The 20397-nt window shown below is 39.3% G+C and overlaps 1 protein-coding gene across 1 annotated transcript; it reads left to right on the top strand.

Moving 5' to 3' along the window:
• The first annotated feature begins 2282 nt into the window (after positions 1 to 2282).
• LOC149841292 (protein EXORDIUM-like) lies at positions 2283 to 3260 on the top strand. The gene has a single exon (XM_090004745.1). The coding sequence runs from the start codon at positions 2283 to 2285 to the stop codon at positions 3207 to 3209; it is 927 nt and encodes a 308-aa protein (XP_089860871.1). The 3' UTR covers positions 3210 to 3260.
• Positions 3261 to 20397: the final 17137 nt, after the last annotated feature.

The raw sequence follows: 20397 nt of genomic DNA, 5'->3' as shown, positions 1-20397 counted from the left end.
CCCTGATTGCTGCTAAACGGTCTGTCAAGCAGTTCTCATGGGCAAGCCAATGCACATACACCCTGAGGACAGGGGTCTTGGTATGACAGGCTGACCCAGCATGACCAGGTCTTCGTGCCCGTTGCGGTTTGTTCGGGTTATAAATTCAAAAAGAAAAAAAATAAGGAAGAAATTAGCTTTGACTGAGCAAGTTCACAACTGTATTCTCTGTCTCGATACAGGATTAGCTTTGAAATCTTTTCCCTTGGATTCCATCTCTCCTTTATTAGAGTCATGGACCTGGCAAAGCTGCTACGCTTAAATTGGTTTTAAATGCCTTGTGATAACTTGAGACCCACTAAATTGGTACGTCTTTTAATGCACCTTCACCAAAAGAATTACTGCTTGTATGAATGGGAGAAATCTTATGGTAAAAGCTTCAAATAAATGAATAAGGTTTCTCACTTTCTTGTCATCAAACTTGGCTGCATCACTTTCTCGAAAGTTGTTTGGGCCACTGCTGCTGCTAACCATTAATTTCAATTAATTTTATTTGACTAGCTAGGCTCCACAGTCAGGACTACCGTTTTTATGATAAAAGCTTAATAAATGGTAAATGGGTACAGAGTTGCTAGTCAGTTGGACAAACTTCTCCAAGGTGTCTGAGTAAAAGAACCATGCAGCTTGCGACTCAGCTCACTCGTTCATGTTCGGTTTGCATAGCTGTTGTGCTACTAGCAGCATGTTTTGCTTAAACGAGTCGAGCTCGAACACAGAATGTTAAGCTCGACTCGTTCAGAAGAGCTCATACAGATAACAAATATTTTTTATGTTTAATATATATGTTAAGTGTAATATATAAAAAGAAGAAGAATGCAGGTAACTGAAATATGTAAACCAGCAAAATATGTAAGTTAGTATGCACCAAAAAATTTATAGTTTTTTTTTAATTGTACGGAAGTGATCTAGATGCTTTGGTTTTATAGAAACAGGCTCTTAGTAAGAAGAACCTTTTAAGACTTGGAAATCAACCGCTCAGAATTTTAGTAAATATTTAGCCATACAAAATCACATTTTTTGACCCGACTATGATGATTGAATAGTCGATTCCAAGACCACATTGAATGCATCTGTCCGGTTAGATTTGCTAAAAACTCTATTAAAATCTTGATTCATATTTTGCTAGTTTACATATTCTAATTTTTCAAAAAATACATAAAATATATAAAAAAAGCGGTTTGTCATAAAAAAAAATTCTATATCTAGGCATGAAGAAAGTTGTGATATCAGAAACTTGGATTTTTAGAAAAATTTCTCATGTGAAAACCTTTCGTGTGTTTGGAACAATGGAAAAAAAACTGCACCTTTTTCTTTTCCACTCACGATTTTTCTATCCCTTCCCCGCTTGCAAACATGCCCCAGATGAAAATTTTCATTAGTTTGGGTAAGAATGCAAGGATTCTACTTTTTCACGTTTCATATTGTAAAATTTTCTGTTTTTGCCTCCGCTGCCGAGGGCCCATGGACCAAACGTAAGAAACAGCCAACAAGTTCCAAACAGATCATCCAAGCTTCGGAGTGTTATGGCCAGCTCGTATCTGTGAAACCTTACACTCGAATGCAGCGTTTGGTCGGTTTTCAGTTCTCACACAGTCGTGATCACGCCCGACCACACAAAATCAAGAAGAAATAAGAACAAACAAAGAAGAGCAAACGTCCCCATCAGCCCATTAACACCCAGGAACAGGAACTAGCTCTTGCCACCACAGCACAGTGTCCCACGTACCTGTCCAGCTGTACCACTTTTTGCAACGTCACCAGTATGGCCAGCTGTTGACAGATTCCTCTTCACGAGTTTTTCGCCTCGTTTTTTACCCTTAACTCTTTTCCCCCAATCTCATTAAAGCCAAGTCGATCCCCAAACAAGATGGACGGCTAGGAGTCCCTCCACCCGTCCCACTATTACAGCACGCCTCCCCTAGTCCCTCCTTTCTAGACTCCCCATAGTCTTCGAGTGCCTCTCTCTCTCAAAAAAAATAGACACGGTGCGCCGATCACCTCCAACGGCTATATTTTCCTAAACTTCACCTGCGCCCCACTCCGCTCTCTTTTTACAGTTGTACTCAGTGCTCGCTAGTAAGTTCCCTCCCACTATATAATGCACCAAACCCCCGTCTCTTTTCTTCACCACCCATCTCATTCTCAGCCTCCCGTGAGCCTACCGATCCTTCGTCGTTCCTTAAACTTTCTCTCTCTGAACCTTCGTTTTTTCCCTATCTATCTCTCTGTAAGATAACCAAGAAATGGGTGATGCCCAGAAAGCCATCCTTCTCCTCATCTGCGTCTCTCTCTTCAACGCCTCAACTGCGACGAGGAGGCTGGCGTCCCTCGTGCAGGAGGAACCCCTCATACTCAAGTACCACAACGGCGCGCTCCTCTCGGGTCGCATCTCCATCAACCTCATCTGGTACGGCCACTTCACCGCCTCTCAGCGAGCCATCCTCTCCGACTTCGTCGCCTCCCTCACCACCACCTCTTCCTCACACCAACAGCAGCCATCCGTCTCTTCCTGGTGGAAGACCACCGAGAAGTATCGAACCCACCGGACCCACCGGCTGGAGCTCGTCCAGGGGAAGCAGTTCGTTGAGGAGGACTGCTCCTTGGGGAAGTCGTTGAAGGAGGGGCAGATCCTTCGGCTAGCCTCGAGGGGAGGGAATATGAACGCCATCAACGTGGTGCTGACGGCAGCCGACGTGGCGGTGGAGGGGTTCTGCGTGAGCCGGTGCGGGACCCACGGGTGGTCAAGGGCGAAGGGGCAGAGGGGTAAATTCGCGTACTTGTGGGTGGGGAACTCGGAGACGCAGTGCCCTGGGATGTGCGCCTGGCCGTTCCACCAGCCGTTCTACGGCCCGCAGGCACCGCCGCTCGTCGCACCGAACGGCGACGTGGGCGTCGACGGCATGGTCATCAACGCCGCCGCATTGATGGCCAGTACGGCGACCAACCCCTTCGGCAACGGCTACTTCCAGGGACCATCGACGGCTCCGCTCGAGGCGGCGTCCGCCTGCCCGGGGATATACGGCAGCGGGGCCTTCCCGGGCTATCCCGGCAACCTCCTGGTTGACCCCACCACCGGCGAGAGCTACAACGCGGTGGGGGCCACCGGGCGGAAGTACCTGCTCCCTTCCCTGTGGGACCCATCTACCTCGTCTTGCTCGACTCTGGTTTAGTTTCGGGGGTTGGTGGGACCCAACATCACAGCAGTTTTGGAGCGGGTATCTAGGTTGGATTGCATTCTTTGATTTGTTGTCCCATATTTAATAAACGCAGGCACCCCCTGATTGCCTTGGCTCTCTCTCTCTCTCTCTCTCTCTCTCTCTCTCTCTCTCTCCAAACAATCATCAAATCACAAACGCTTAAACCGGAGATCCAAAACACATTTTAACGGATTTTAAGCATTTTTTAGAAATAAGCCCAATCAGCCCTGTTTTGTATTGATTTTGGGCCGATACCTTTATTTGGAAACTTTATAATCCTCTCTGCTTGGGAACCCAATGGTCGTCAACTGGTGGGGTCACTGGGGTGGTGGCCCTATTCCGGATCTGGTAGGGTCAGGGTTTGGTAACACACGATGGGGCGGGCCTAAAGTAACTATCTGGGTCAGACCTGTGAGGTCTATGATTTATGAAATTATATACCAGACCCATGTCTGACCTGACTTGTAATTAAGATATGCAAATTATTAGTGTAAAACACAAAATATGTTGTTTTACCAGATATGAACCAAGTTTGGTTTAATTAATTCTTATGGAAAATGTGTATGGTGTTTTCCACCCAATTCTGCCGGATTTTCTGACCCATTGACACCCCCTAATGGGATAAGAAGTGAGCAATCCTGGGCATCAATCACCATACACAGGTGGAAAAGCAGGAAACTAAAGAGGGTTTGGGAGTGCATTTGCCAAGGTAAAATGTTTGTTCCTAATAATTATTAAAGGGTACCAAACTAAGGAGTTGAAAATCATGGGCACAAGTTATGTGGACTCAAGAGTGGTTGTAAGGGTGCTGAGATGAAGGCCCCGGATCAAAACCCGCTTTGCACGGGTGTGTCTGTAGCTTTTAGAGGTGTGGGAGACGTAAGACAAGGGTGTGTCTGTAGCTTTCTCGCTTGGGCAAGGGTTCTTTGTTGTAAAAAAAAGTTAATGTCTACTCAATAATATCATAGATGTATTCATGATGGTTTGTGTGTTAGTTGGAACCTTCTTAAACTGTATTTTTCCAATGTAAGAACATAGTTTTTCAAGTTGTGTGCGTGTTTTTTTTTATGGGCAAACTGGTGTTAGGCAGACGCCTATTGATTTCATGAGCAAGGCAAATGTTTACATTTTTTTTTTTAAAGGCAAGCTAGGGTTAGGCAGACCCCTACCAGATATCTCTTAAGCCTCATGTGGCAGAGGGATTAGAACTTGGGACTTCAGCTTGGCACAGGACCCCTCTCAACACATGGGATACCACCTCGGTGGTAGCAAGTGTTTACTACATTCTTCAATCTATTTCACAAGGAAACTAATCTGGTGGTTTATCCTAGGGGTGGCAATTTCTGACACCACCCCCGCTTCTTAGCCGGGTTTGGGTTTGGCTTAAACGGGTTCATGTTGTAAATGGGTTGATCCACCTAACCCGTTTATTAAACGGGTCGGGTTCATGTTAGGGGTATGCCAACCCGCCAACCCGTTTACCAGAACCTGACCTGCCAACCTGCCTGCTAACCCGCCAACCCATAAACTTTTCAATGTAAAACTCTGAACCTGACCCGCCAACCCGTTTACCCGACCCATTTATTAAACGGGTTAACCGTGTCGTGTCGGGTTACCCGTTTAATAAATGGGTCGGTTCGTGTTTGCCACAGCCGACCCGTTTAATAAACTGGTTAGGTTCATGTTGAGGTATGCCAACCCGCCGACACAACCCGCCAACCCGACCCGATTGCCACCCCCAGTTTATCCTTTCAAACTCTTAACAGTTCTCATGACCCCTATCTTAGCTAGTTGACTACTCAACATTACTGATCACACATAGATACAATTTTCAAGAATAAAATTATTACATTTGAACCTTTCAAACTCTTAAAAGCATTCTAAACACTCCAATGGAACTAAAACTCGATCCTTTCTTCCAATATTCAGGAAACTGCATGTACCACATCTCGTCTAGAGGATTCAAGAACAGTTTTCTGCACCATCACATCCACTAGTGCAACTGTCCACAACATCCATTCTTGTAGACCTGGATCTTTATCTCTAAACTAAACAACCACCTGTGAACTTTTGGTACATTTTTGGCTATTGATTTTGAAGCCTATGAAAAAAACTACTTATATATCACAATCACGTGACTCAAAATCTATTTTTCACAAAATGAACATCTGTAAGGTCTAATCTGCAAAAAAACTTGGAAAAACTGATATATTTGCTGCAATTTAATTGTAGGTATAGTCAACTTGCGATTTCACAATGCAAGTTGTTTTGACTTGATCTAACATCAAAGATGTGTTCAATGTGGTTGATTTTTGGATAAACACATCTAACGCCTCAGATCTAGCAAAAAACGCCTAAACTATGATTTTTGGAGGGTCCTAATAGTGACCTAACGAAAAAGAGGCAGCATAATCCTCATTAAACATCACAAACACCCATAAAATGCATTGTCATAAGTGTCATTTTTTTCTTAATGCAAACCTATAGATGTGTTTTATCATTTCTTAGTTAAAAAAGCCATATTTTGGATTGAATCAACTTAATGAAAAAATAGTTATGAATGATTAATGCAATATTAATTGTTGACTTTTTAACTCCAAAAGCACTGACCACATGGCTTAAATTTTTTTTTAAAGAATCAAGATAAGTCCAAAATGGGGTCAAAGTCCACGTCTTAGTGCATGTTTGGTTGGACCACATGAGATTCACTCTCATACAAATGAGAAAGTGAATCCCACACGAGCCCAAATCTCATGCTCAACCGAACATGGGATTTGGGCTCATGTGATTTTGAATCACATGATTTCAAATCACGTCAACCCATGAGATCTTGAATCTCATGAGTAGGGGTGTGATTTCGAATCACATGATTCAAAATCACACCTATATTTCATGGACGAGTGTTGGGGTTGCCCCTAACGTTCGTCTCCCTTGTTTTCTGCTCTCTCCTATATGAAGAAAAAGAGTAGATGAAAAAGGTGAGTGGCCAGAGAGGTGGCAAAGATCGAGAGAGGAGGCGACATTGAAGACCTGGACGACATCAGACTAGCAGCTGATGACAATGAGTTTGGGCCCCTCTCTTTCTGAAACAGAGGAAGGGTAAAAGGGAAGAAGGCAGGGGTGGGCCACGAGCTCTCTCTCTCTTTGTGAAACAGAGGAAGGGGGAAGGGACTCGAAGGAAAAGGGTTTAGGGTCAACTTACCAAATAGAAAAAATGAATCTCACATAAATAAGATTTAGTTTTTTCAAACCATCCAAACATGAGAAGTGAAATCTCATGAGATTTACTTTCAGGTGATTTTGATTCTCATGAGATTTACTTTCACATTTGTAAAAAGCAACCAAACATGCCCTTGAAGTTATGATTGATGTAAGAAAGTGAAAAGAGTCTTTTAAGGTAGGAGAGTTTTAATAGGATTTTACTTTCTAGAGAAGTCTTGGATAATGGTGGATATCTTAGTCCTTAAAGAGTTTGGATTTTCATGTAAAGGTTCTTGTGTCTATAAATTAAGAGAGGGTGAGACATCCTTTGCTTTATATTCTGTTTTTTTTTTAATGAAGTGAGTTTTCTTTGTGTATTTGCCCCTTCTATTCCTTGTGAATTAAATGATTTCTTTGAGTTATATGCTCTTTTTATTTTTTAAGTGGACTTAAGAAAACCCTTGTGGATTCAATGATGATAGTTTTCCTTTGAGAACTCTAAGAGGATCTTATGTATTCGAGATCAACCTATAATAATAATCGAGTTTAAAAATGTATAAGTAAGTGCAACAATTGCAACCTCAGGGACATGGGCACAATAGACCATTGATCAATGAAGGTGCTCATGATACTTGCAAATGTGCCTTCCACCCTTTTCAAGCGATGAAGATAGTGAAAATTTGATCATAGGAGAAACTAAGGAGGTTCCTAATAGCGATAAACATCAAAGAGACTATAAGATGAAAGTAGATATTCTTACTTCTAATGGCTAATTACATAGAAGACTTCCTAGATTGAATCTTAAAAGTAAAAACGAAATTTCGATTATATAGATATCCGAGAAGATAAGAAGGTTGAGCTTGTGCTTCCAAGCTTATAAGAGGAGCTTCAGGTTGGTGGGAGCATTTACAATTACCCATTAGGTGTTGGCAAAAGATGAAATAATTAGTGAGAGCTAGATTTCTATCACATTATTATGATCAAGTCTTATTACAGCAATACCAGAATTGCAAGCAGAGAGAAATGACAGTATAATAGTGCATTAAAAATGTCGTAATGACTTGTTTGAAACCAAGTCACAACAAATGGCAAGGTTTATCAAGGGTCTACGTTGAGATATCCAAACTAAGATCTTGTTGAAACTTGTTTGAAGTGTAGCAGACAGAGTAAAGTTGACAACCATGATTGAATCACAAATGTACCGCCCTCTTAAAAGGTGTAATGTAGGCAATCTTGCATTAACTTTCAAGTCTTCATCCCCTTCTATGAAAGACAAGGGCAAAGCATTGATGAAGGCCAAGCCTCGATCTTTTGTCAACTCAAACCAAGATGTGAATAGCGGCAAGGGTCAAGCCAGATCAACTAAAGAAATTTTTTATACACTCCCTTAACCTTTTTAGTATGATGGTTGTAGAGAAGCTAGACATAGGTCCAACCAATGTCCCAAGAAAAGTAAATACTGCTCAGAAAGAAATTGATGGATTTATAGAAGGGCAAGAAACTAATCTAAAAGAAGATGTTGAGGATGTGAATTACGCATAAGCAGGGACTTATTTGGTCATGAAGAGAATAATGCATGCTTCAAAACAGGTATAAGATACTCAACACCATACTATTTTTAGTTAGAGGCACTTGGACTCTGTCAATCCAGCTGTGGTATCAGGCACTAATGTAAAGGAATTAGATGCAAAATGAAATTGGTTCACCACTTCTTTGTTTATTTCATATGTTGGTTAAGCATGTGCATTTGTTTCAAACTACAAATTTTCTTGGTTAATGTTGATCTTTTCTGAAATCTTCTTTCTTGATGTATAGTTCAGTTGTTGTTGTATTTGTTTATGTTTTATTTGGTGCAAGTGCAGTTTTATTGCTTTTATGATATATATGATTTGTGTTGGGTGTAACTTTTGCCAATAAACCTGATTCACTAAAGCTAACTTTCTATTCTTCATATAATTGGATCTGTAGACTTTTTTTTTCATTTATGCCTTCAGTTTAAATTCAAAGTTCAACTATGTCAGTGTTTTCTTCATGTGCTTCAATCAGATGTGACATTCTAGTTGTTGATGGTTCTTGTCAGTTTGGCTGGTTATGTTGCCTACTTTATGTAGATTATATTGGCAATGTTGTGCTAACAAGCAGTCTTTCTCTATATCTTATATACTAATCTGTTCTCACAACCTTAATAGTTTGTTTTTGCAAGATTTGCAGACCCCCTCTCTGCTATATATAAGCAACTTGCAGGTTCAGTCTTTTTCTTGAAATAAATTCAACTGTGCTAATTATTTTTTTCAGTAAGTTTGTGTCTAAGTTGTGCTTAGCTTATTGCATGTGTGAACCAGTATCATGCGGAGGCTGTTGCAGTCACTTGTATTGATCTAGGAGAGCATCTATTAAAGTGGGAAGCTAGATGACCAACATCATTTGTATTTATCTTGACTGTATCTCTGACATAGTATCCTAGCAAAGTTGTAGTTTGGTCCATCAATGGGGTTAGAGAAGTGTTTCTTAGAAAAAAGGTCTATATTTTAATGATTTTTTCAGGTAAATTGCACTATATGCACATGCTTTCTTAGCCCAGTTGGTTAGAGCACCCGTTTAGTCTGCGACAGGTCTTGAGTTAGAATCTCAATGAAAGCACACATTTAGGGTGATTTTGATTTGTTGAACTAGTTTGTTTAGGGCAATTGGTTCAGAACAAGCTTATATATATAAATATATATACAAGTAAACCTTCATTTGAGTTGCCAAGACGACTTGTTCTGATCAACAAAATTTTGCTAAAGAAATCAAACTTTGTCACATGATTGTGTATCTTTGAACCATAGTCACCTGTATCGTTAAAGATAATTTCTCAACGAGGGTATTTCTCAGAGCGATTTTCAAAAGTTAATAAATCTCAAGAATATCTTGGAAAAATCTCGAGAGTTAAAAAAACTAAAAAATATAAATAACAACAAAAAACCTAAGAAAATAATAAGTTTCATATTATTTTTCTTTTTAAAATGTAAAATATAAAATATAAAATATAAAATATAAAATATAAAGAAAAATGTTTTAAAGGTTTTAAAATATAAAAGAAACTAAAAAATAGAAAATGCAAACTTAATTTAAAAAAAAACTCAAAAAATATCATGATATATTCCCGATATTATCGGCAACCTTGAAATTGCCGATAATATCGCTATATTTTCAAAATATTGGCGATATTGGTGACTATGCTTTGAACAATGTTGTCGTGTATTGAATTGAATACAATCAACTTATTTTAAAATTGTTTTTGTTAAATTTAAAAATTAAAATAATTCAAGTGAGACCACAACCAAAAGATGGCTGAAAATGAACCTCAATAACGGCAATACACACTGAAACAGAATCACCAAAACAGGATTAGACAAGAGATGCACTAAGAAAAGTCATCTTCAAGAGCATCACCACTCTCACATGATATAAAGAACCCTTGCAAGTCAGCAATTGGTTTTTCCAACCAGCAACTCTTATAACAACCATCAGAGACTGATACACATCTCAAAATGACATAAGCATCAATCAAACCCGAAGTCGGATCAGGACATTTCAGAAATGATGGTAGATATCATCTGAGAATCTCAACCGTCACCCCTAACACTACGAATCCTGACATGTGGCAGCTCATTCTCATGGGAAGTGACTCCATTACCGTTTTAATATTTCAAACAATAAAAAAAACTGACCTACCCCTCAAAAGTCTCTCTCTCTCTCTCTCTCTCTCTCTCTCTCTCTCTCTCTCTCTCTCTCTCTCTCTTTTCTTTAAGAAAAAAAAAACAAGATCGGTGGCCTATGCAATCCTAACTCTTTCTCTAGTGAGTCTTTCTCAGCGGATTGCTCTGCGTGGAGCAAAAACAAACTAGAAATTTGTTGGTCATACATGACCATAGTGGCCATGTTTCACGTAGAATTTCATGCGCTGAGAAGAGAGGTGGGCTTACTCTCTCTCCAACGCGTGAAACCGCCGGGTAGAAGGTCTTATCCAAATGAAGCATGCTACCTAGGAAGGTGAAAACTGTGAGCCTCTATCTCTTCCTTAAATAAGGGAGAGGACTTACTCAAAAAATATGCTCTAATGTGATAAGTAGACCTCCTTCTGAAGAAGGCCTGTTACGACACGGTTGTTCTTTCTTTTGTCTACATGCATCTAGTACTTCAATCCCTTCAAAATAAGCTTCTCTTCTCCATCATCTTTCCATCTTCTCTCTTGCCCTTTGCCTTCACAACGAGAGGAATATATGGGCTTGTGGGGTAATGAATAGTGTATCTTCAAAGCAGACAAGTTAAAAGCCTAGCTTGTACCTTATGTCAGTCTTTAAGACACTCAGGATTTAGAAGAAAGTCCTCCGTGTATTAGGAGGCCAACTAGTCTTTACTTGCATTTGACCAAACCTTCTCACACTTGCATTTGATGGTGTGGTTTTGCATCTTTTGTGCCTAGCTTTTCGACTGAACAGAGCGACAATCATCTTCAGTGAAAAGTCTTTGGTGTGTGATGGGCTCCCTTGATATGGTATTGGCAAGAAGCGATAAGTTTTGGTCAAGTGAATTATTTCTAATTTATCTTTGTTTACAACTCTACATAATTAAGGAGGTCTATATGTTATCATGCATTTGTTTATGTAATTAAGGAGGTCTATACATTATCTTTTTGGGAGGAGGTTTATATGGAGCTTCTTTTAAAATTGTGCAAAAGTGGTTGGAGATAAGGCAAATATGCTTAATTTGCTTGAATTGATTGGACACTAAACTGATCTGTCTGTTCAAAGATAGACAGCTAAACAAGTTTGACCGTTCACTGGAGAAGATAAACCAAATGTTGGATTGACTGTACGGCTGAACTGAGATAGCTATTCAAAAAGAACAAGGAAACTGGACAGTTGAACTGGAGTAGTCATCTTAGGTTGGACTGCGGAACTGAGATGGTCGTTCTAATGCAGTGGACGAATGAACTGCTTTAGCCATCCGATAATGTTTTTTGGTTATCTTGCATTGTCCTCCCGCATCTTGATTCTTTCAAAGATGTTAGTATTTTGAGTATCTTGAAAATTTTGAGTGTCTATAGATATCTAATTTGAGTTTGATATGTTTTCTTTATATGGATCCTTTAACTAAGATCTCATTTGGTTTAATCAGATTACTTGTGGATTTTGGTTGGATTCAAATTAGCATTTTAATTCAGATCTTGAATTGATCCAATTCAAAATCCAACCCAATTACATTTTTTACATGTAAATAGATAGTTTTGTTCATTTTTTTTATTATTTGGTATTACCACATGTATTTTTGATTTGGATTCAACCTTACCTCTATTGATCTGCAAAGATTTAGCCCGAGTCTGAACTGCGCATTTCCACCCTTAAGGAAAGAATTGTTTTTCTCTTGTTTGACAGGAAATTATGCGAGGCCACATAAAGAAGAAGCCTGAAAAGTACAATAAAACTTTTAGCAAATGACAAAGATAAATTCTTTCTTTGTGTTTAGAACATGACAACAAACTAGAGGTTTCAGTTTTCTAAAAATAATAGGTCTTTGCCACTACCACCATCATTAATTTGTTCATTGATAAAGTAGTTGTTAAAATAAAGAAGACAAAATGTAACATGGTTCATCATTAATTTGCTCTTTTCTCTTGTATTGATCTCTTCCATTTTACAGATACATAAAGGGGTCAGGTCCTTAATTTTAGGAAATGACAAAGAAGAAAGATAAGCAAGAAAAAGAAAATGATAAAGAATGGAAACAAATATCTGAGATTTCTGAAAGAGGATAGATGATCCTTGTCTAATAACAACAAGCATCCTAACAATCTCCCCCTCAAGTTGGTGTGCAGATATCGATCTGCCTTAACTTGCTTATAATATTCTTGTGCTTCTCACTGCTTAGAGATTTGGTAAATATATCTGCAAGTTGATCTCCACTTGCGACATGAGGAGTTTTGATTATCCCAGCTTGAATTTTCTCTCTGATAAAGTGACAATCCACTTCTATGTGCTTTGTTCGTTCATGATACACGAGATTTGATCCAATATATATCTGCCATATTGTGACTTTTTAGTTTGACTGGATTTTGAGTTTCTACTCTCATGTCTTTCAAAACGGCTTTTAACCATACAATTTCACACGTGCACAATGCCATGGACCTGTATTAGACTTCTGCTCTAGATCTGGCCACAACACCCTGCTTTTTGCTCTTCCATGTAATGAGGTTGTTGCCTACAAAGGTACAACAACCTGAAGTAGATTGTCTGTCATTTGGGTTTCCAGCCTAGTCTGCATCTGCATATCCCATCAAAGTAAGAGACTGATTTCTTTTGAACATCACACCTCTACCAGGACTTCCTTTTAAGTATCTCAAGAATGTTTGAACGACTTCAACATGGGTTGAACGCGGGTCATGCATAAATTGACTGACTAGACTCACGACATATGTGGTGTTAGGTCTAGTCATGGTCAAGTAAATAAGCTTACCAACCAGTTTTTGGTATATTTATTTGTCAGCCTTTTTTTCATCATCTATTTGAAGCTTGCAGTTCATTTCTAAAGGAGTTTTTGTGGGTTTGGCCTCGAGCATCCCTGTTTCTTTCAAAAGATCAAGAACATATTTCCTTTGACAAATAAAAATGCCTTTTTCTGAATGTGCCACTTCAATTCTCAAAAAATATCTCAACTTTCCTAAATCTTTAATTTCAAATTGGTTATTCAATTGTTGCTTTACCTTTCTCATAAAATGCTTATCATCACCTGCCATGATAATGTCGTTAACATAAACCAGTAAAACAGTGATTTTAGAATTATTTTGGGTGATGAACATTATGTAATCTGACATGCTTTGTTTAAAACCAAGTTTAACAAGAGCCTCACTTAATTTTGAAAACCATGCACGAGGAGATTGTTTCAGTCCATATAAAGATTTTTCTAATTTGCAAACATATCCCTGTTTATTTTTTATTCCTTGTAGAATTTCCATGTAGACTTCTTCTTCGAGGTCTCCGTGAAGGAAGGTATTTTTGACATCAAGTTGCATAAGGCTCTCATTTTTGTTAGAAGCAATTGAGAGAAGATTCCTTACAGAATTCATTTTTGTTACTGGAGCAAATGTTTCATTGTAGTCAATTCCCTCCTGTTGTGTGTACCCCTTTGCAACTAAGCGAGCCTTGTATCGTTCAACACTGCCATCACTGTTGTGTTTATCCCGATTTGGCCTTCTCACGATTTCCCAACATTTTTCACGAATGTGTCCAAGTTTCTTGCAATGGCTGCATCTAGGTCTTGTACGGCCCCTTGATTCTTGTTTGTAATCGACACTTTGTTGGTCCCCCAAAAAAATCCCTTTTGTAGCTTTGAGTTTGAAGAACTACTTTCTCTTCAATTTCTTCTTTAGTTTCTGGGTTTGAATTTGTGTTCATGACTTTTCGCCTAGCATCCTCACGTTGAATGGCTTGACAAACAACATTGTAACTGGGTAAAGGATTAGTCATTAAGATCTGACTTCGAAGCCCTTCAAAGTCGTTTCCCAAATCGGCCAGCACTTTGAATATTTTGTCTTCTTCAAGGCGTTGTTTGTAAACATTTGGATCAGAAGTTGCTGGCCTGTACTGTACGAGCTCATCCCACAATCCTTTTAATATGCTCAAGTAAATATGAATTTGTCTGTCATCTCTAGCGCATTTAAAAATTTTCGGTTGGAGTTGGTAAACATGACCAATAGTATTTTGTTCGCCGTAGAGTTTGTAAAGAGAGTCTCATACCTCTTTTGCGGTTTCTTGGAATAAGGAGTTGGCAATATAGGGTTCCATGGAGTTGAGAAGCTATCCCATAACCTGGTCGTTGGATGAAACCCAGTCATCATAGTTGGATTTAGTGATGGCTGGTGGCTTGATTTTGTCATTGACATATCCAAATTTGGATCGACTGCTGAGAAAGAGGCGAGCAACCTTTGCCCAACTCAAGTAGTTGGTGTTCAAAAGGTGAGTGGTGATTTTCAGAGTATTACTGCTTTCTTGATGATCTGAGCTACCTTTACTCATATTTGTGTTTTGACTTCCATCGCTGGATCCAGACGCACTTGATTCACTAGCCATCGAATAAGTAGGAAGGAGCAACCACCATGATGAAGCTTAAATCACGACTAACCTCGCTCAGATACCATGTTAAAATAAAGAAGACATAATGTAACGTGGTTTGGCATGTAGCCTACATCCACGATGAAGGAGCTTGTTATGCTCTTTTCTCTTGTATTGATCTCTTTCATTTTACAGATACATAAAGGGGTCAGATCTTTAATTTTAGGAAATGACAAAGAAAGAAGATAAGCAAGAAAAAGGAAATGATAAAGAATGAAAACAAATATCCAAGATTTCTGAAAGAGGACAGATGATCTTTATCTAATAACAGCAAGCATCCTAACAGTTCATGGGAGGGGTTGGTTGAAACTTGGTTTGGTAACTTGGCTTAGGTTCTTGGTTCTCCGTATACTTTAAATATCACATGTTTCGGTCAAAAACTAGAGCTACTTTTTTTTTGCCAGTGTAAGGGAGTCATTTTATTTTTCTTGGGTGCCCCATGTTAAGGATGTAAATGAGTGGGATTCAAGACGAAGTTTTTGCAATTTTTGAATTCTATTCAGATCCAACTCTCCATATATTCAGCTGTTTTATATCTGACCCATTTACGTCCCTACCACAAGGTACTGAGAGTACTTTTTTTTTAAAAGGCAAGCATGGGTTAGGCAGACTCCCACCAGTTACTATTCAACGTACCACTGGGATTTGAACCTGCACCATCCTCCGAGAATACTTGGCCAGTGGGATCTCTTGAAGGGCTTCCTAATCCTAGGTGAAGGGTGTTCGGATGAGTCCCATTGGGTAAGAATGTGATGCATTGCTTTCTTGAGGAGGGTCCCTGTAAGTCTGGGAGTTGGCAGACTCACCCCAGGTTTCCTTTGCAGGGGTCGGGCCCATTAAAGAAATCGATTCCATTAATCCCCTACGTCATCCCTATCTTAATATCCACCCCTCGAGATTTCATTGATGCAAGTTGTTTTGATCAAATCAGACTCCATGAATGCGATCTACATTATTCATTTAGTAAAACCACATTTAAATCAGTGAAACCTAACTTGTATGCAGGATTTTTTGGCAATTAAAAAAAATTGAACGGTTGACAAAATATAAAATTTTGTGATTTAAAAATTCATTTTCTTCAAAAATTATGATCCAAGGGGCATTAAGCGAACCCAGTTCCTAAGCAGTTTCCTCGTCATAAAAAAGAAAATGATGCTTCTATATTCATTTTTCCAAATGATTGCATCTTGGCCGTTTACATTCTCACTTGCTATTACATATGATGTTAGCCATCTAGGTGCATTCGGTTGGACCACCAAGGTCGAAAAAATGATGACCAACATCATGGTTCACCTGATACAATCTTTTTCTCGACCCCCATAATGTTCCTCTTAGTAACACCTCACATGACCACATTGAGTATGGCTCTTATGCCGTCCACGTGACACTTGATAGTGATTGAAAATCTAGTAAAGCTATATTTGTTTCGCCTATTTTACACATGAAAATGGGTGTTTACCTGTGAAAATCCCCCACTTTCTTATGCAGGTGAACAAACATGCCAACCCCATTTTCCTGTGAGGCCCACAGTCAACAAGAGTTTTTCTATGCTGACCATGCATTTTATACAAAAGAATCTATTCACGGCACCCCCTACTAATGGATTTACATATGAAACTTTTCACACATGGAATGACCTTATCATGGGATGCCTTTTTCATGGTATTTTTTTCTTATTATTCGTGAGAATGAAAGAAATGAAGCCTAAGACCACCGAGGTGGTATCCCGTAAGCGGGGGGTTCTGTGCCAAGATGAAGACTCAGGTTTGAATCCCTCTGCTACATTAGGGGTCTGCCTAACCCTAGCTTGCTTATCCAAAAAAAAAAAAAAGATAGAAATTGAACCGGAATGTTCAACACTCCTTTTTAGAGGGCATTTAAGGCCCTGTTTGGAATCTAGTAGTTGGGATGGAATCATGTGCGTTTATGCATTTGAAGAAGTGCCGGTTTGCCAAATCCATTGTTTAGAGTAAATACAAATGAGAAAGGGCCTCACTTCCCATCCCAAATGCATAAACACCCATCCCTGTTAACAAATTTCAACCGGAACCACAAAGGTAGTTTGACCTAGATTTTACCTCCGGAACACCAAATGCATAAACGCCTATCCAAGCTACCAGATTCCAAACAAGCCCTAAGAGCCTTGGATTTCATTTTTTTTTATTTTGATATCTGATTTCAAAACCTAGTATCTCTTATCAGAACCCCTCCCATTTCTTCTTTTTAGATAAGCAAGCTGGGGTTAGGCAGACCTCCACCAGTTATATAACTATACCATTAGAATTTGAACTTGCAACGTCCCAAGACAAGGTGATGTGCACTAATTGCCCCAACCAGATACTATGTTAGGAAATATATCTATAATCATCTGTAAAGAAGACGTGAAGAAATTGGTTCTTGTTGATATTAGTTTTGGATCTGGTACAAATGGTTTTGAAGCCAGCCAGGTTTTGTGTGCTAGGATGCAGGGGTGTCAACGGGTCAGGTTTGGTTTGGACCCAGGTGGAACTAGACTTGAACAAGTTTTTTGGGTATGATATCGGGTCTGTACTCAGGTCTAATATAAGAAAAACCATACCCAAGCCTGATAAAACTACATAAACCAAACTCGGATCATACCCGGTAAAACCATATTTTTTATTATTTTTACACTGAAAAATTATGGGTCTTAATCAGAACTCGGGTCGAGTCCGGGTCTGGTATAAAATTTTACAAACAATACTGGGGTCCATGTATATATTAATCAGACCTTTGGGTCTGAACCTGGGTTTTAATCGAGTCTTCTTATTTATCACCATACCCCAGACCTTATAGGGTTTGGTTCAGGTCGAGTCTGGGTATACCAGACCCGTTGACACTCCTAGTAGGATGGGCCACTAGCATAACCACCTCACAGAGCTAACCCTCACGTTAAGTAAGGTCCATCTTTGAGATGGCGTTAGCTGTATATAGCTGTTCTATATGTCTACAATCACGAAAACTGTTTGCTTATTTTGATAAAATGGATGCATTTTGAGTGCACCACTTTTAAGTATCATTATGGAAACGTCCGTTACAGATTACCTACAGATGAAAAGCTTATAGTAAAATACATTTTTAACGTCAAAAACATTTTTAAGTCGGTAAGCCCACAAAGTTTTACACTGTCAGGATAGCGAACAGGCAAAGTCAGTGCAGATAGTTCTCTGATCTTGGGGGTGGTTTCTTCGTATAAATATTAAAAAAAAAAGTCTGTTTTATTATCTCTCTAGAGTGCATATTTTCTAATTTCACAATTCTTTGATCATGCTTTTGAGTTTCAACATGCGTCATATTTTTATATGAAGGATGAAATTTGACCAACTAACAGCATGACTTCTGTGGCTAATTGGTTGGGACAATAAGGACACAGTTTGGCCACCAAACACCTCAACTTCAGAAAATCCCAAAGCCACAATAACTATTTTATATTTTAATTATTGTTTTTTTCTTCTGGGAATAGAGTGTAAGCCATTTAAAAGTTGGTGAACTAATTGTTTAAGGCTCCCAATCAAGCGATATGATTTGTGACAGAGAATAAAAGTGTAATGATTCATTTTTTATGAATAATAAGAATGATAATAATTGAGACACCAAAAAACAAGCTGTTTATAGTCCATGGAATGGTAATATAGTATTTGCTTTACACTGAAGATTCAGAATTGCTTAATAAACCTTCTATAAATATATGACCTAGTATTTAATTAATTGATACCTAAGTCCCAAGTCTACTTTTAGAAATAAATAAAAACAAGAACAAAAGTTGGAAGGAAATTTCAAAATGTCTTGCCCCACTCATTTGAGGCTGTCAAATGGTTGGTAGACTTTTAAAAAATAATAATAATTAAAGAACTAGCCAAAAAAGTTCGAACCTAGTCGGACCAATTGTTTATTTTAAATTTTAACTAGGGAAACCACTTCACTCAACAAGATAATCAATGAAAAACCTTGGTTTCCCTTGCCCTCTTGACTGTACACTCAGTCTCGCAGCAAAGCCTATGGGTTTTGAACTTGTGATGTCCTGTTAACTTGGTTACGTTTACGAGTTCAATTCATACTTTAGAAAAGAGATTCAAGCAAATTGTTTCAAGTTGGACTAATTTGATTTTTTTTTTTAGTAGAGTTGAATTTTCTTAACGCCACCTAATTAATTGGATCGGTTATGGGTTGAACCAAGGATAGTCTTGGCAGACCCACTCTGCATGCGTTATTGACAATTAACAAGAGGCCATGCAGAAAATTTACGAAAACGACATCATTAATTGTATATTTTAGAAAATGATGACAAATTCTTTTTCCTTTTTCCAATTTTTTTCAACCCTAGAAATGCGATGGTCAAATGCATGGGCTGTCAATGGATCGGACATTCAATCCTTCAGGGTGAACCCAAATCCGATCAGATAACAGGCAGTGGGTCTCGGGTTCGGGTTTTATTCCCATATAAATCCTAAAGGGTGTTTAAAGTATGTGTTTTTACTACAAAATTACATATAAATTAAGTTGGGGCTAGGACCCAGTTGAGCCGGATATCCAACAAAAATCATAGCATGAGTGCTACCCAAATATTGTATGTAGGGTGGCAATCGGGTCGGGTTGGCGGGTTGGCGTGTCAGCATACCTCAACCCGAACCCGACCCATTTATTAAACGGGTCGGCTGTGGCAAACACGAACCAGTCCCGTTTAATAAATGGGTAACCCGACATGACCCACCAACCCATTTAATAAATGGGTTGGGTCGGGTAAACGGGTTTTCAGGTTGGCGGGTCGGGCAGACGGGTTGGCGGGTTGACCCACCCGCCTAACCCGTTTATTAAACGGGTCAGCCGGGTTGGCGGGTTGGCATACCCCCAACCCGAACCCAACCTGTTTAATAAACGAGTTACACGGGTCGACCCGTTTATTAAACGGGTTGGCTTAAGCCCAACCCGAACCCGCCTAAGAGGCGGGTTGGCGGGTCGGGTTGGCGGGTCGTGTCAGAAATTGCCACCCCTAATTGTATGCGTCATCTTCGGGTTGGTTCGAATAATATTGGATTGGTTTTTAACCCATATCCCGGTTTTCATATTCAGGTTGGGGTCAGAAACAGGAACAGTTCCAAACCATTCCGAGCCTACCCTTTAGGGCTGTCAACTGGTTGCAGCCGGATCTGGATCGAACATCCTACCGAAAGGCATGTTAGATGGATACGGTCCATAAAATAGTGTCATTTTAATGATGTCCGGTTTATTAACTATCCGGTGTAATGAAACAAATAAATGGGTTGGGAAACAGGCCACAACCCAGTCTGACCTGATCCGTTTTATCTAATTCTATCCAAGCTGGTCAGATCATATCTGGACCCAGAATTACACCATGCATTCTGAGTTAGATTCGGATTTATAACACATATCCGACCCGTTTTCTGCCCTAGTTACATCTTTACCCCTGGCTCGATAACAACAACGCTGGACTTGGGCCCATCAAAAGTGGGTGCTACTGCTATGAACTCACTGGTCAGGTTGACAGGATCCAAATCATCAGTAGGAGATGAACCTGGTTCAGTCATCTCTGACCACATCGAGATCCGGTCAAACTCCGGCTCATGCATTTCAATGGCATTGAATAATAATATAAAAAATAAAATAACAATAAAGAATAATAATATAAAAAATAAACTAACGATAAAGGCCAAAAAGGGCAAAAGCAAAGTACCTGAGGTTTTATTTTCTATTTATTTATTTTAAAAAGGCAAACCGGGGTTAAGCAACAACAGCCGCCTCATGTGGCAGGGGGATTCGATCAAGTTTTA

The sequence above is a fragment of the Nuphar pumila genome, chromosome 4 (genome assembly GCF_984573655.1).
Source record: "Nuphar pumila chromosome 4, dmNupPumi1.hap1.1, whole genome shotgun sequence".
Classification (NCBI taxonomy): domain Eukaryota; kingdom Viridiplantae; phylum Streptophyta; class Magnoliopsida; order Nymphaeales; family Nymphaeaceae; genus Nuphar; species Nuphar pumila.
The sequence above is the reverse complement of the archived record's forward strand: the minus strand, read 5'-3'. Positions and strand labels throughout refer to the sequence as shown.

Coding starts and splice junctions, on each gene's coding strand:
- LOC149841292 (XM_090004745.1), top strand. CDS start 2,283: ATGGGTGATGCCCAGAAAGCCATCCTTCTCCTCATCTGCGTCTCTCTC.